Source organism: Aquila chrysaetos, assembly GCF_900496995.4.
Source record: "Aquila chrysaetos chrysaetos chromosome W unlocalized genomic scaffold, bAquChr1.4 W_unloc_3, whole genome shotgun sequence".
In the NCBI taxonomy this organism is placed as follows: domain Eukaryota; kingdom Metazoa; phylum Chordata; class Aves; order Accipitriformes; family Accipitridae; genus Aquila; species Aquila chrysaetos.
In genome coordinates this window covers 29,087-45,259 of record NW_024470323.1, presented here as the reverse complement: position 1 = coordinate 45,259, position 16,173 = coordinate 29,087, and the positions used below count along the sequence as shown (strand labels likewise).

General features: G+C 43.0%; 1 protein-coding gene across 5 annotated transcripts in view; it reads right to left on the bottom strand.

The window, feature by feature from the left end:
- LOC121233029 (NAD kinase 2, mitochondrial-like) overlaps positions 1 to 13,521 on the bottom strand; it is a 39,856-nt gene extending 26,335 nt beyond the window's left edge. For 3 of the 5 annotated variants that reach the window (XR_005931830.1, XM_041121610.1, XM_041121611.1), the window contains exon 1: positions 13,071 to 13,521. Coding sequence is in view for 2 of the 5 variants with exons in the window: in XM_041121610.1 (XP_040977544.1) it covers positions 13,071 to 13,433 (363 nt within the window). In the remaining 3 variants the exon portion in view is untranslated. Of the gene's footprint in view, positions 1 to 1,942; positions 2,043 to 13,070 lie in introns of those variants that run through there. The other 2 variants (XM_041121614.1, XM_041121612.1) reach the window with 2 other exon arrangements.
- Positions 13,522 to 16,173: the final 2,652 nt, after the last annotated feature.

The window sequence follows — 16,173 nt, the reverse complement described above, 5'->3', positions numbered from 1 at the left end:
GAGTACTGAGGGAACTGGCAGAGGTGCTTGCCAAGCCACTCTCCATCATTTATCAGTGATCCTGGTCAACAGGGGAGGTCCCAGAGGACTGGAGGCTTGCCAATGTGACTCCCATTTACAAGAAGGGTCGGAGGGAGGATCCGGGGAACTACAGGCCTGTCAGCCTGACCTTGGTACCAGGGAAGATTATGGAACAGTTCATCTTGAGAGCACTCACATGGCAAGTCCAGGACAAGCAGGGGATCAGGCCCAGTCAGCATGGGTTTACAAAAGGCAGGTGCTGCTTGACCAACCTGATCTCCTTCTATGACCAGGTGACCCACCTAGTGGATGAGGGAAAGGCTGTGGATGTTGTCTACCTGGACTTCAGCAAGGCCTTTGACACTGTCTCTCATGGCATACTCCTTGAGAAGCTGGCAGCTCATGGCTTGGACAAGTGTACTCTTCGCTGGGTGAAAAACTGGCTGGATGGACAAGCCCAGAGGGTTGTGGTGAATGGAGTTAAATCCAGTTGGCGGCAGGTCACAAGTGGTGTTCCCCAGGGCTCGGTGTTGGGCCCGGTTCTGTTTAATATCTTTATCAATGATCTGGATGAGGGGATTGAGTGCACCCTCAGCAAGTTTGCAGATGACACCAAGTTGGGCAGGAGTGTTGATCTGCTTGAGGGTAGGAAGGCTCTACAGAGGGATCTGGACAGGCTGGATCAATGGGCCGAGGCCAACTGTATGAGATGAGGTTCAACAAGGCCAAGTGCTGGATCCTGCACTTTGGTCACAACAACCTCATGCAGTGCTACAGGCTTGGGGAAGAGTGGCTGGAAAGCTGCCCAGCAGAGAAAGACCTGGGGGTGCTGGTTGACAGCCAGCTGAATATGAGCCAGCAGTGTGCCCAGGTGGCCAAGAAGGCCAGCAGCATCCTGGCCTGTATCAGAAATAGTGTGGCCAGCAGGAGCAGGGAGGTGACTGTTATGATGGTTGCACTCAATCATCTTGAAGGTCTTTTCCAACCTAAATGATTCTATGATATCCAGGATCTGAATGTCATACTGAAACAATCACAAATACTGCTTCTTAAAAGAATTCTGCAATACCAAGGATAAAGAGTAAGACAGACAGACCACCACTTTCTTTTTACTTTAAAAGAGCTGAAAGCAAAGATCAGACAGTCCAGTCACTGTGCGTACCATCTCCCCAAAGAGAGCCTGGGAGAAATTTGTGACATACAGAAAATCTCAGACTGCAGGACAGCCTGACTTCTGAGCCCACCGATAGGACAGGCCCATGAACCAATGCCAGACTTCAGTCTTACCAGACCCCTCAAAAAGGCCCTTATGTTTTAGCTTCTGCATGAAGACAACTTGCAAATTCTACCCTTCAGAGGAAACTCTTATTTACAATTGTCATAGCCATCCTTCAAAAAGGGTTTAACAAGCCACTCTCCGCTTTCAACATCTAAGAGCAAGTACAACAGTCTCCCCACTTGCACAGAAGAAAACAAGATGCAAAGGGAATTCATCGTCTCCCCCAAAACCTTCTCTATAACAGTTAACACTACAACTAGAGCCAAGAAAGATGAGCAGAATGTGCTCTATGATGGAGTTATTTTTCCTTATGAACTTCAAGGAGAAAAGGCCTAGACTGAATGCCTAAAAAAAGCTCTTATCTTTCAGCCTGATCTTTTTTAATGAAAGGATAATTTTTCACAGAGCTCCTTTAACAGTCATTTAGGCAAGAGACATTTGCTTGACTGCCTTCCTTTTGGAGTCTTAACTCTCATCTTTGACAAATCTCACATCACTGGGTTTGAACTGTGGGACTGTTGTTCTGGAATAATGCTGGCCCTCAAGTAACAACATTGCACAATTAGGACATGGCTTATAGCAACAAATACAAAAGCAACACAAAGCCAAGCAACATCCAAATACCTGCTGTTGTCTACATACATGGATTATGATCCAACATTCGAAATGATGGCATTTTGTCTTCCCAAGTAACCGTTACACATGATGAGGCCCTGCTTTCCTGGGGATGGCTGAACATCTGCTTGCCAATAGGAAGCAGTGAATTAATTCCTTGTTTTGCTTTGCTTGCACAGTTTGTTTTAGCTATTAAACTGTCTATCCCAATCCAGGAGTTTTCTTACTTTTACCCTTCATATTCCCTCCCCCATCCCACTGGAGGGGGAGTGAGCAAGCAGCTGTGTGGTGCTTAGCTACCAGCTGGGGTTAAACCACAACACTCATGCAGGAGTTAAACTAAATATCTGACTAGAAGAGGGGAAAAAAAAAAAAAGCAGCATAGATCTAGAAACAATTACTCTCTCAAATTTCCACAATGAACTTGCCTACACACACACCCCAGCAGGAAAACAAGAACAGATCACTGCTTTCCAATCTATCAAGTTTCTACAGAAAGAACCACCAAACAAATGGATTTAGAAAGCAACAGCTAAACACAGAAGTTTGAATTTTAACCTGAAGAAAAAAAAAAAATACTATGACCACTATAGGTAAAAATCATCTAGCCATTTCTAAGCAGAGCACAGCATTATTAAAATTCTTGTATTTACCCATGTTCTCTTGTGGATCCAAATGTACAGTGGTACATTTGAAGGTAGTATCTTTACATTGTCTCTCTAGATTAACCACATCTCCCAAGTATAGACAGCTAGTGCTCTCAGTTTTAAAAGAAACAAGCATTTATTTTGACAGGGCTATGGAAAAAAAAAAAAAAATCTCTTCTTTTTCCAAGAGTGTTAAGTTTTGAACTAGAAACAGCTTTGAATATAGCATGTTGCTTCAACTAATACACTCTTTTTTACTTCCCTGACAAATAAGGAACACTGACTAAAAAATTGCTTAAGTGCCAAAGTCTAAGACTGGCAATCCATAGTTGCATGCAAGTAGTTTTCCTATGTTCTAGTGTTAACTACTAGTTAAGTTAAATCTTCATCTGTCACGTTAAAAACATATTCAGTTTTCCTCACAGGTCAGGCAGACATTGAACTTTCTCATTTCTCCTCATCTGTATTTAAGAGCTCCGATCGCATATTAAGCTTTCCTATTTTGTAATGCAAAAATAATCCACATACAAATAAAGTGGGATTAAAGCATGATTCAGTTTCTGAACCTTAAAAAAAACATAAAGCACAAAAGACAAAGAAAAATAAACTAAGCAGTTAACCATGACAGAACCTGCCCAGTAGAAATCTGTACCTTGGAGGCCCGTTTCAAGTGCTCCACAGAAAAGGGCCTGCTAGAAGCACAGCCACAGCAACCTTGAACCACAAACCTGAACCTTCAGTGAGTTTTCCAGCACCAGCTGGAACTGATGGGAGAGTTGAATTTGGTGGCTGTGTACAACAGGTGTCCAGGTTTGGATATGACACTAACCTTCACAGTAAGTGTTGGACAGCATGCCCACTCTCAAATTCTTCTAACTAGAAAGGAATTAAGACAAATACCATTTATAAGCTTCAGTTGCTGTATTTATACTAATGACCCTGCTTTCACAGAAGTTGCTCAACTTCTTAAACTTCTCAAACTTCTTAAAAGGTGAAGTGTGTTCTCCTACTTACTTTTGCATTAGAAACTCTAAATGCATCAAGTCTGATCTTACATGGTTTTGCTAAAGGAAAAAAAATAAAAAGTGAGATGGTAGGGTCACCACATTTGGGGAAAAAACAACCAAAACCACTATTCAAATTTAAGTCTTTATTGAAAAATTCCAGACTCAGTGAATTGATGCTTTGTTTGATAAGCCTCTGGCTGAACCTTTTACTAACAACAGGGCAGGCTTCAGCAGAATCATGCTTGCAGTACTAGTGGATTAAACCATTTGGGACACTCAGCTCTTTCAGGGACCTGCAGTCCAGGTAATTGAGACTAGCAGGAGTGCTCCAAGGCCCTCGCTGAAGTGAACCTGAGAACCAGTTTCACTGAGCAGCAGCAGGTCCTAGGTGAACGTAAAGCACATTGGTTTCAGATAATTTAACAGTTAAAAAATGCAATCCACAAACTCAATGCCTTGTTTACAAGATGGCTTTAATAATCAGCATTTGCCTTGGCTAAAGTAGCAGAGAAACATGCAGCTTCCTAAAACAAAGCCCTACTAAGAATCAGCACAACCTATGCCCCAGGTTCAAATTCTCTATAAAGCTTTAAACATGAATCAAGTCTTCAATTTCAAACTACTGCTGAGTTGCAAGCTGCAGGCATTAAACGCAGTTCCTCTGGGTTATTAGATATCATACAGACCATTAATTGCTTGCTTATAAAAAAATGTGGCAGGTTAACCCATATAGTAGGTCAGTACCTACCATAAAAGAAAGGTAGTAGGCTGGTCCTACCTGACCTGTCTACTGTTGACTGCTGAACTAACCAGTTGTCAATTGCTCAGAATTGTTCCTAATAGTTTGGCCATTTGCTAGGTTTCTACCACTTTGGTACTTCACCCCTCGTGCTGTAAAAGCCCAGTAGGCTGCTTTAGCTAGGAAATTTTTTTTTTTTTTTTGCTTATACTTTCCTCACTGTTTTCTTCAGCAACTTAAACCCCTCACTTCCATTATATAGTCACAGAAGCCTTTCAAATGTTGCCTTTATATCTGCTACAGAGTAATGATCATAAAGTGTTTTGCATATTGCAGCATTTTGTATTCCATTACTTCTGTAGTAGCTGACTTCAATAATTTCTTCACTTGGTAAATGAAACTGACAACATTATGTTCCTGAAGCTTTATAAAAATGCTGCTTTGGGGCAAGAGTTCGATCTACACATGAAGTAAGTGTGCCATAAACCATTTTCTAATTCTTCATCTACCACATTAAAGTATTATTGTAATTTTAACCACAATTGAAGAATACACAGTGGTTTGTAATTCAAGGCTAATGCAGAGCAAATTGTGTTAACTATAAACAAATCAGTAACTATTTTCTGCACTAACAGGTTTCTAGAAATCCAGTGCAATCCAGACAATTCAATCATTCAGTTCTCATTACTTCAGCAGGACACCAACATAACAATGTCATAAATCACAACTAGCTAAGTACTTAAAACTAATATTAAAGTCACTTCCAAAAAGCAGCCTTTTTCAGCTGTATAAAGTACCAGATGCTTGGTGAGATAGTCCATGAAGTTTAGTTTAGCTACACTGAAATGCCCTACTTCTGCATCTATTTGCTATATATGACTGATTATACTTGAATGGGGTGCTGGAAAAAACGCAAACGCTATGGAAAAAGGAATTACTACATTCCATCCATTTGTTTCCATCATTTTCCAGACTCCTCCTATGACAGAATGACAAACTAGAAGGAACTTTTTAATAAAGCAGAAGCAACTAAAGTTACTTAGCATTGATGCAAGTATATCAAATTTCAAATGTAAAGATAAACAAATGCACACTGTGGTTGTGTAACTTGAACAACATTTAATACCCATCTCAGTTTCCAATGGACTAGCTCAAAATTTTTATTTCTAAAAAAAGTGTCTTTAGCTTTATATAATCTTGGTGTACTACAGTCTGTCTTGACTTCTGTATGCTTCAAATTCAGTCGATTGAGACAATTCCCCCCCCCCCCTTTTTGGGGAGAGGTAGAGCCAACTATAGTCCTACCAGTTTTTAAACGCTTTATGCATTCCCTAGAAGAAGAAAATCTGCAAGAATAATTCACATTACAAAATAAGCAACCAGAGATTGGTAGTCTGAAATCATCAGAATGATGAAAAGCTTCACGGTACCACTTCATTCATTAAATAAGTTTCCATTTAAAGATACTATCTTCAAATGTACCACTGTACCATTTGGATCCACAAAAGAACACAGGAGTAAATACTTAACCCAATACTTACTGCTTTTTAGAATAGCTCAACTTTTTTTTTTAATTTAGGAAAACTCAAGGACGTCTAAATTTTTTAAGAAAAAAAAGACTCTGCTGAGTTATCTGATTTCATTTAAAAATTAGAATTCAGTTGAACTTTTTCTTTCTGCTACCTTCCTTGCATCTGTAAAAATCCTAGTGTTTTGAAAATATTTAAGTAACCTCTTCTAATGAGAGTTCTAGTGGATCACAGGCATCTGGATTTAAGTACAAGCCTCTAAAACAGAAATCTAAGAACAAAATGCCTGGCTAGTTTCCAAAAGTGTACCTTGGGGCAGTAGTGTGAAATTCACAAACCCAAAAGGCTAGCAGTTAGGAAAGGTAATTCAAAAGTGATACAAAAAAAATACATCTTTCACCATTTAATGTAAAAGAAGGTAAAGAGTTTTTTCTGTAATAAAAAAATCGTTTATCAAGTTTGAGATAAAATAGTATATTTCCCAAGAGAGAATTTTAAGAAACATGAAAACTTTAATGCACAGATTAGTAACAGCTGGTGCTGTAAGCATCTAAATTGGGGGGGGGGGGGGGAGGCTGCTTACACACACACCCCACACACACAATTCTGTGGGTTTTGTTTTTGTGTGCAAGAACATACAAGCTCCAACTGAAGCTCTTCTACCTGTTGAGAGATATCCTTCCTGACCAGCCTGGCTCAGTATGTTGTTGGTGCCCTATATTAAAGATGAGTTCACATTGTGCCTGTTTCAGAGGAGGCAATACCCTGCTAACAGGATACCTTTTCTCTACCCAGATACCAGTTTTCAAGAAAGCTGTATGAGCTTCACATTTCCGAGATGACCATCCCTGCCAATTTGTTGCAGTGGTCCAAGAGAGCCAAAACTTGTTTCAAACCTCCAACTCCTTGCTTTCCCTCCCCACTCCAAATAAAGGCACATAAAACAGTCACAGTAGAGTATCAACTGTAGTCCACACTGAATCATTTTCTTCCAATTAAGACCAAAATGAACATAACTTTTCATTTGACAAGACATCTTCAAAGGTAATTAAAACTGCATATGAAGTGCTAATTTTGTTGACCTTCCCTAAACACCCTCCAGCAGTGAGAAGTTAGCAGTTGCATCTCAATTATACTATCAAACAAAAAAATAGGACTCGGGAAATTAGCTTTATCTATTACTGGGACATTAAGTTCTCTTAGTTTATATAAGGACAACAGCAATGCTTGCTCTGTATAGGTTTTCTGAGAGCGAAATAAGCAGTTGTAAGTGTCCTTGAAATTCTTTCAGGACACACAGTAGCTTTCAGTATTAGTTGACTGGATCATTCATTTTTGTAACCAGCCATATTTAGATGCCAATCCCAATAACCAGGTCAGAGGAAATTCAAATTGCTGTCATTTCTGGTAAGCAAACTGTTTGTAGGGACTTAGGAAAATGACTAGTATTTTTATTTAACTTATAGCTGGTAACTGCAAGTGTTAGAAATCCAATAGTCTCTTTAAATCTCATGAAGGCAAACAAAATTGTTCCCTATGTAATTCGATGCATGGAATTTATTGATGCAACACTTTTTTAAAAAGTGCCGGGTCATTTTGGGGCATTTTTCTTTCCCAATATTAGAAATCTCTTCTTTTTATAGGTCTCTAATCTCCCTTCTGAACTAAAGACTCTGAAAACCTGTACAACAGCATTCAGAGCACTTAATCACACTTTTCAGAATAGTTCAGAATTAGAATACCAATTATGATAGTCAGATGTGTTTAAATACAGTTATCAACAGATTTAAGACTCATTTGTAAGTGTGTAAGAGCATTTGCCACAAGATATATTAAAAATAACCACCTGGAGCAAGCAAGCATAACATGTATGTAGAGATGCAATGAAAGATTTAATCTTTTACAGATCTACTAAATACTCTTTCAAGAGTGTTTGCCCTTGCTCTCCATCTCTCCCCCATCTGTTCTGCTTTTCTGCTGTCTAGACTGTTTATTCACCTCGCCCATCTCTATTTGCACAGAGAAAGAATTCAGGAATTCTGACCTTGCAACCTTTAATAGTGTTTGTATAGTACAACTTACTTGGTGTGTCCAAAAAAAAAAAAAAAGCCACAGAAGTATTTAGGCCACAGCTGCTCAGGGCCTCTGTTTTCTATTAAAAGTGTCAGACAGCCAGTTTTGATATTCAGATATTCTGCTTCTTGAAGTATGCTATGATTTATATAGCATATCATATATATGATATGATTTCTATCATATTTTAATATATATTGGTGTATGCCAATGATTCATCTTCAGCCTCCTTAAATACGGAACAAATCCTATTTAATTAGAGGCCCAAAGGCACACATGCAGTGTTGCTTGTGCATTAAGACAGAAAATGCAGTAAGTCACTTAATATGTAAACACACTGATTGCAACAGCCAAGTTCAGGTCTGCTCTCCTGTCTCAGTGATCACGCACAACTGATTAAGCCTACAATGATCATTATTTGTGCTATACTAAAATCTGAAGCTTTCAAGTAGAGATGTCAGTTATCTTCCAAGAACTTGCAAACATCTCTTCTGCCCACAACTGGTAGGCAAACAAGCCCAGGTACAGCTTCCCAAATCTAAGCCTCCAATATTGCCCTGAAATCAAATTTTTGTATTTAAGATAACCAGCATCTGGACATCTGAAGATCTGTGACAAATGACAAAGGCACCATGCCCCTCTGCTGGTATGGGCTCCCTCATGCCACAACACTGCCACTCCACAAGCCAGATCTATGGTCACCTGAGCTTGAGCCCCTGCAATATAACATCATAAGGTGAGCTAAGCTTTTCCTATACACTTCTGCTTTCACTCTTTGCTGCTACCCCAATAGCAGTCTTTCACACAAGCCTCGATTCCTACCCTGCTCTCTGTATGGCTGTTCTGCATGACTGAGCTCCCACACCAGATTCATGACTGCTTCAAATCATGACCTTCAGGATAAATTGAGCATCACCCTGGGTAGCAGCAGTAGGGACTCGCTGCACATCCAAAGACAGTGTCTGGTCTGTTCCTCAGAGACCAGTAGTCTTGGGACCAGCTTCTCAAGTCTCCCCGGGACACAGGGAACACGCAGTGCCGCTAACCTCAGGAAGCAAAAAACATCATGATCCCAAGCTGCCCGCAAAGGATACGGCACAGAGAGGGAAGGACACTTTGCAGCACTCTGCTAAAGAAGTGATCTCTGTCTACAGTAGAGAGGGTAAGAGTCTCCTGAACCTTCATCTAACATATTTACTGAGAATGCCGTTAGCTCAGAGTTTGAGGGAAAAAAAATTGAGACCAGAGTCATAGCAAAATGCAAATACAGAAATTTTTTACGGGTCAGCTAAAAAATGTGAGAAACAGAAATTCTCCTTACTGCATTGACTCTCTTATTTCCTATTTCAAATATATAATTTCAGAAGAGCTTTTCAGTGTGTTATTGCACAAATCTGTTTTCCCACCCACGCAGCAAGAACCTAACAATATTGCTAAACACAGTTAGGCAAGTTAGCGTTGCCAGGTAGACAAAGCCTATGAGTTTTATTGCTGCAACTCCTCACGTAAAGGTATTTTGAGAGGAAAGCTAGATTTAAAAAAGCACCAGTTTTCTAGAATAAAAAAACAAACATAGAGAATTAACTTCTTATACCTGCAAGTTTCTCCAAAAGGACAAACTCTAAGGTGCTTCTGCAACTACTGCAATCAGACACTGTGCATTTACAGGTGGTGGTGTTTTTGGTTTTTTTTAAACACATCTTCAGACTGATACAAGTTACCAATCCTGCAAAACATTCATTCGTGTGAGAAGAGAAACTGCAGCTATCACTACATCCAATTGAGAGCACCTTTAGGGATGTTCAACACTCACTAACTGATTCACTATTCCAGTCTTGCCTGTACACAAGCAGTTAAGGAAAGGTGAACAAACAGGCCATTTTGTTTTTCTTGGGTTTAGCTGTGCACTGAGGACAACCTGACTCTCTATACTTAACACCAAGAAATGCTTCCTCAATAGAAGCTTAAACAGAGACAGAAAAGCAGTCTTACAGATGAGCTGAAAGAGACATTGCTTTTCCATAACTACCATATGAAAGGAAGTACAGGGACATCTTGGCAACAGGAACCTACATTGTAGGTAAGAATAAGAACACAAGGTGAAGTTTCCACATTAAACTTGGTATCATATGAAATTTGATTAGAGAACTTTACAAAACATGTAAAAATGTTTGGACAGGAATTCCATATGAGATGGATGACCAACTGAAGTATACAGGAAAAAGTTAGAAAAACAGAAGAACTATCTTACTTTAGATACTGTACTTTTTATCCTAGTTCTTTACAAAGGAAGGCTATACAAGTGTATTGGGTTTGTGTAGCAAGGTTTTGATAGCAAGGACTACAGGGGTGGCTTATGTGAGAAGCTGCTAGAAGCTTCCCCTATGTACAATAGAGCCAACGCCAACTGGCTTCAAGACAGACCCCGCAGCTGGCCAAGGCCAAGCCAATCAGCAACAGCAGTAGTGCCTCTGTGATAACTTATTTAAGAAGCTGGGGGGGGGGGAACTGCACAACAGGAGTAGCAGTGAGAAGAGAGGAGTGAGAATATGTGAAACAACTATGCAGACACCAAGGTCAGTGAAGAAGGAGGGGGAGGAGGTGCTCCAGGCACCAGACCAGAGACTGCCCTGCAGCTCATGGTGAACACCATGGTGAGGCAGGCTGTCCCCCTGCAGCCCATGGAGGTCCATGGTGGAGCAGATATCCACCTGCAGCCCGTGGAGGATCCCATGCCAGAGCACCCCCATGGGAAGCCCACACTGGAGCAGGCTTCTAGCAGGACCTGTGGAGAGAGGAGCCCATGCTGGAGCAGGTTTGATGGCAGGACTTGTGACCCCACGGGGGACTTGCGCTGGAGCAGTCTGTTCCTGAAGGACTGCACCCTGTGGAAGGGACCCATGCTGGAGCAGTTCATGAAGAACTGTAGCCCGTGGGAAGAACTCATGTTGGAGAAGTTCATGGAGAACTGTCTCCCGTGGGAGGGACGCCATGCTGGAGCAGGGGAAGAGTGTGAGGAGTCCTCCCCCTAAGGAGGAAGGAGCAGCAGAGACATGTGATGAACTGACTGCAACCCACATTCCCCATCCCCCTGTGCTGCTCGGGGGGAGGAGGAGGTAGAGAATTCAGGAGTGAAGTCCTGCCTGGGAAGAAGGGAGGGGTGGGGGGGAGATGATTTAAGAATTGGTTTTATTTCTCATTACCCTACTCTGATTTGATTGGTAATAAATTAATTTTCCCCAAGTCAAGTCTGTTTTACCCATGACAGTAATTGGTGAATGATCTCTCCCTGTCCTTATCTCGACCCATGAGCCTTTCATTGTATTTTCTCTCCCCTGTTGTCCCAGTTTCAGCTGGGATAGGGTTAATTTTCTTTCTAGTAGCTGGTATAGTGCTATGTTTTGGATTCAGTATGAGAAGAATGTTGATAACACACTGATGGTTTCAGTTGTTGCTAAGTAGTGTTTAGACTAAGTCAAGGATTTTTCAGCTTCTCATGGCCAACCAGCAAGAAGGCTGGAGGGGCACAAGAAGTTGGGAGGGGACACAGCCAGGACAGCTGACCCAAACTGGCCAAAGGGGTATTCCGTACCATGTGATGTCATGCCTAGTATATAAATTAAGGGGAGTTGGCCTAGGCAGGGGGGGATCACTGCTCAGGAACTAACTGGTCATCAGTCAGCAAGTGATGAGCAATTGCATTGTGCATCACTTGTTTTGTATATTCCAATTCTTTTATTATTATTGTCATTTTATTATTGCTATTATTATCATTTTTAGTTTCTTCTTCTCTGTTCTATTAAACTGTTCTTGTCTCAACCCATGAGGTTTTTTTTGTTTTTTTTTTTTCCCCCCAATTTTCTCCATCATCCCACTGGGTGGGGGGTGGAAGTGAGTGACTGACTGCATGGTGCTTAGTTGCTGGCTGAGGTTAAACCACAACACCTGTCCAGTTGAGGAGGGGGAGTGATAGAGCAGCTTTAGTGAGTACCTTGCATCCAGCCAGGGTCAACCCACCACAACCACTATATCATTTGTCCCTGCTACATAAGTGCACTTGAAAGTTTACTCCAAATGCAGTAAGTGAACAGAGGTCTAACATTTCCCATTGTATGAGACCAAAGACTAGACAGACCCAAATTAATGGTCTTATTCAGAATTAAGACAGTAGTATGAGCTCATGACCTGGTCTGCACAGACTGCTGACAATCAAAGTAACTCCAGCAGGTACCATCCTTTAGCCCACCAGTGGCAGATGACACAGAGCACTGAAAGGAGACAGTCACAGGGTACATGTAAGACAGGACAGGGTCACTGAGCTTGGTGGAGATGAAGACACAAGACACTGGGTGCACATATAAACTCTTAAAGATACCTGCTTTCCTTAGTATACCTTCATTAACGTAATAGCCACTGGTTTTGTACTGAATGTTTCTTAAAGACCAGATAAAAAGGCAAGACAGACAGATGTGAATGAGAGATTTAGCTGTTTAGCTAGAGGAGTTTGAAAAAAAAACCTGAAGGATGAAGTGAGGAAGCAAGACAAGGATACAGAGCAAAGGAGCAGGAAGAAACGAGAACAAGTCCTCTCTAAGCCTCAGAGGGGATTTTCACAACATAGTGTTTTCCTCAGCATGCGCTTCCCTAAATATAGTCTTTATATTACACATTACGAAAAAAAAAAATTGTAGCTTGCTGAACACTGCTGGAATTACTCCGGGAATAAGACCCAAACACGCTTACTACACAAATACCTCAGCAATTTGCAGTAGATGAATAAAGGGAGGTTAAGCTCATAACCCCTCTCCTAGCCTACCGCAGCGAGCAGCGCCGCTCACCACCTCACAGAGACGGGCTTAAGGGCCTCGGGAGACGGCGAGATGGACACAGCCTCCCGGCAACGGCCAAGCGCGAGGAGAGCGGCCGCACCCTCGGCCCACGGCGCCGCCCCGCGCACCAAAACAAGGGGAAGCCTCGGGCCTACTCCGGACACCCCTTCCCCGCGCACACGGCCCAGCAGGCCCCTCCAGGGCCTGGGCATCGCCTTCGTAACTCCTCAAACCTCCCCGCGCCCGGACACGTCCCCACAGCCCGGCCCCACCGCGACCCCGGCGGTAGCGCCCGGGGAGGCTGGGACCGCCGTCCCCTCCCACCGCTCACCAGCTGCTTAAGGTCCTCCTCGGAGAGCCCAGCGTAGCGGTACCGCTGCTGCTCGAACTCGTACCGCGTCGTCTTCACCACCACCGCTACCCGCGCCGGCCAGAATCCGCCGCCCGCCGCCTCGAGCCTACCGCAGCCCCGTCGCCGCGGCACGCACGGCCCAGGCCCCACCACCGCACAGCGGGCAGCGGGGCTCAGGCCGCGGGAGGCGAGGAGACGCCGGCGAGCGCCACCGAGCAGCGGCAGCCCCGGCAGGGCAAAGGAAGCCCCCACCGCCCGCTGGCAGAGCAGCGGGGAACAGCGGGCTACTGCCCGGCTGACAAAACAGAAGTAGCCGTAGAAAAAGCCCCGGAAAGAGGACATCACCCGAGCTCGCTCTCCCCCAGGGCGGGAGCCTGCAGCCAGCACACGCAACGGCTGTCCCCACTCAGCACACGTGGCGCAGTCACACCACAACACCCCACGCGCAAACGCCACCCCCACCAATGCCGAAGAGCGCCGCAACACCCAGCCCCTCCCCGCGCGCAGGCGCCGCCTCCACCAATGCCGAAGAGTGCCGCAACACATCCACCCTTCGCGGGAGTGGCGGGGAGCGCTTCCGAGCCGGGCCTGGTGCAGCGTGCGCATGCGTCCTTCCCGACCATCCGAGCCGGCCCGAGGAAGGGAAAGAGGGGAGAGTGTGTAGCGAGTGCTTGCCTTCTAGTACCTTGGGAGCATGGACTGCGCGTGCGACTGGCGCACAGTGTCTTCCCCCCGCCATATTTCTATGCCCCCGGCTCTACCTCCTCGCGGGTTTGGCGGGTGGATTGTTCGCACCTGGCGCTAACGGCCGTTGTGAGGGGCTGGGTCCTCTCAGCTGGGCTGCTTCTGCTCCCCTGCCTCAAAGGGACACCTCCTGTATACCTTCCTCATGGTCTTCCGTATAGCTCTTTTCTGTGCTAACAGTTTGTAAAATAAAGCCAGTTGCATCCTCTGTTTTAACTCACGGAGATAGGACTTGGTATTAAGCAGACTCTGGAAATCCTGAGGTGGACCTCAGTAAGGTGCCTTGCTGGGAAGCTGGCTTGCTTCAATGTTAAACATCTGTCTGAGGAGAAGGATTTGGAAAGTTAGAAAAACACAACACGTCCTTTATTTAAAAAGGACTAAATACTGCATCATGTGAGGATCTGATGAGAAACATGTAGTTTGAAAAGTCCACCTCTTATTCATGACTATTCTGGTCTTTATTACAATGTCTGAGGAAGCAAAGAAAAAGGCAACACGGTGAAAGCAGCAGGCTTGGGAAAAGACCTGTGCAGCAGCGCTGTGAATGCATGTGAGCAGGACAAGTCTGCATTTTGCAAGTCCAGGGGAAAAAATGAAATAATAGATCCTAAGCTACTTTTTAATATTGTAAGCAAGCTCTCTGGAAATACTGTTGGTTGTTTGGGGTTTTTTTATATCAGTATTAATAACTGCCTTTTCAGGTGTTATCTTTCACACACAGTACTTCTACACTGAATGCTTCATTTATGCAAGTTTTTCTAATTACTCACCTTGTGCCTGTTCTTTCCCTGGGGGAAGTTACAGCTTCTCGCTGTGGGGAAAGATTGAAGCAGCAGCTTTTTACCTGTCAGTGCAGCACTCTTCTGCAGTGCTTTGCTAAATACGAGAGTCTTAGGAAATCAGACTAGCTAAAGCCATTCAGCCCTTCCTTACTCTTGTATAACAGTACAAAAGCTCCATCCAGTCTTTACTGACAGGTAGGAGGATTTTTTTATCTACTGATTAACTTAGCCTTTAAGGAAACTACCACAAACCAGATTACCAGGAAAGTAATTAAACATAACTAATTCCCTTGCTAAACAGAAAATGCCTCATTCAGTATAACCATTAACTTTTGGATTGTACAAAGCAGTAGATAATACAAGATCCTGGAGACCAAAAGGGATATAAGAGGTTTTGAAAATTTACAGCTCTGTTCTGAATGGTATCTCTTTTATAACTTATTTGACCATTGAGCTGCTCCTCTAGGATTCTGTGCTTCAGACATTACTTATTTATATTGAACTGTTTTGATCTTTGTTTGAAAAACAAATTGTGAAATATATTAACCTGTTTCGTGTCAATATAAAACAATGCTAGGGCCGCATGGTGAAATGTGACCCTCTCTGCATATGTAATCTTTAACCGTTTTGCTTGATCTTGTATAACCGTAGGCCTAAGGGAAGTAGGAGAGTATGTATATAGTTCTTGCTTCCTGCAAAAGCCATATAACAGTAGGAAATTACGAAAGTTGGAAACGAAATAAAATCAGACATCAAGTAGAAATCGAAAAATACTTTACACGGTCTCTCGGAAGTAGTGGAATCCTATAGCTGCAAAAGAATTTGCAAAGGTTTAAAGAAAAGGTGGGGGATTGATATAGAGAACAAACTGCTTATTGCTTAATGATTGTCTCTCTGTAACTTTACATACCAAGGACTGGTGTTTGTCAAGGATTAAGCCTGTCAGAGACTGGTACTTGGGAATGATGAGCAAGAAGGAACCAAGAGGGATCACAAGACTTAATTAAGTGTTTGATGAATTTACGATCTTGTTAAGAAGGCACAAGTAGAGGCCTTGCTTGAATAGATAAGGCCAGAAAAGATAAGAACTCCTGCCTTTGTTCCCATCCTTGTAGATAATTTAGCTTAAACTACCCATATGGTTCTATACCACTAATGAGAACTTAGATAATAAGAACACTAACAAGCACTAATGTATCAAAACATGTAAAGGACCATACTGCGCAGAATCACCTGAGGAGGGTCAAATAGCGGACAAGTGAGGAAGACTATGGAAGACCACCAGAGGACTCCTGAAGGCCACCAGAGACCTTCAATGCGCCTGCGTAAAGGATGTTTGCATATGCTAATAGTTTCCCGGAAAACTAATGAATATGTATAACATTTCTCAGAAATCTAGTGAATATGTATGTAGAACCTGTACTTAACCTACACAATTAGACCCGACAGGGTGTGCCTTGGTAGAGCAGAGGCTCCCGGTGCACCCAGCGCTGTTTGCTTGCCTCTATTCATGTAATAAATTGTAAACTTTAATTAGAATCCTGTTTTGGACA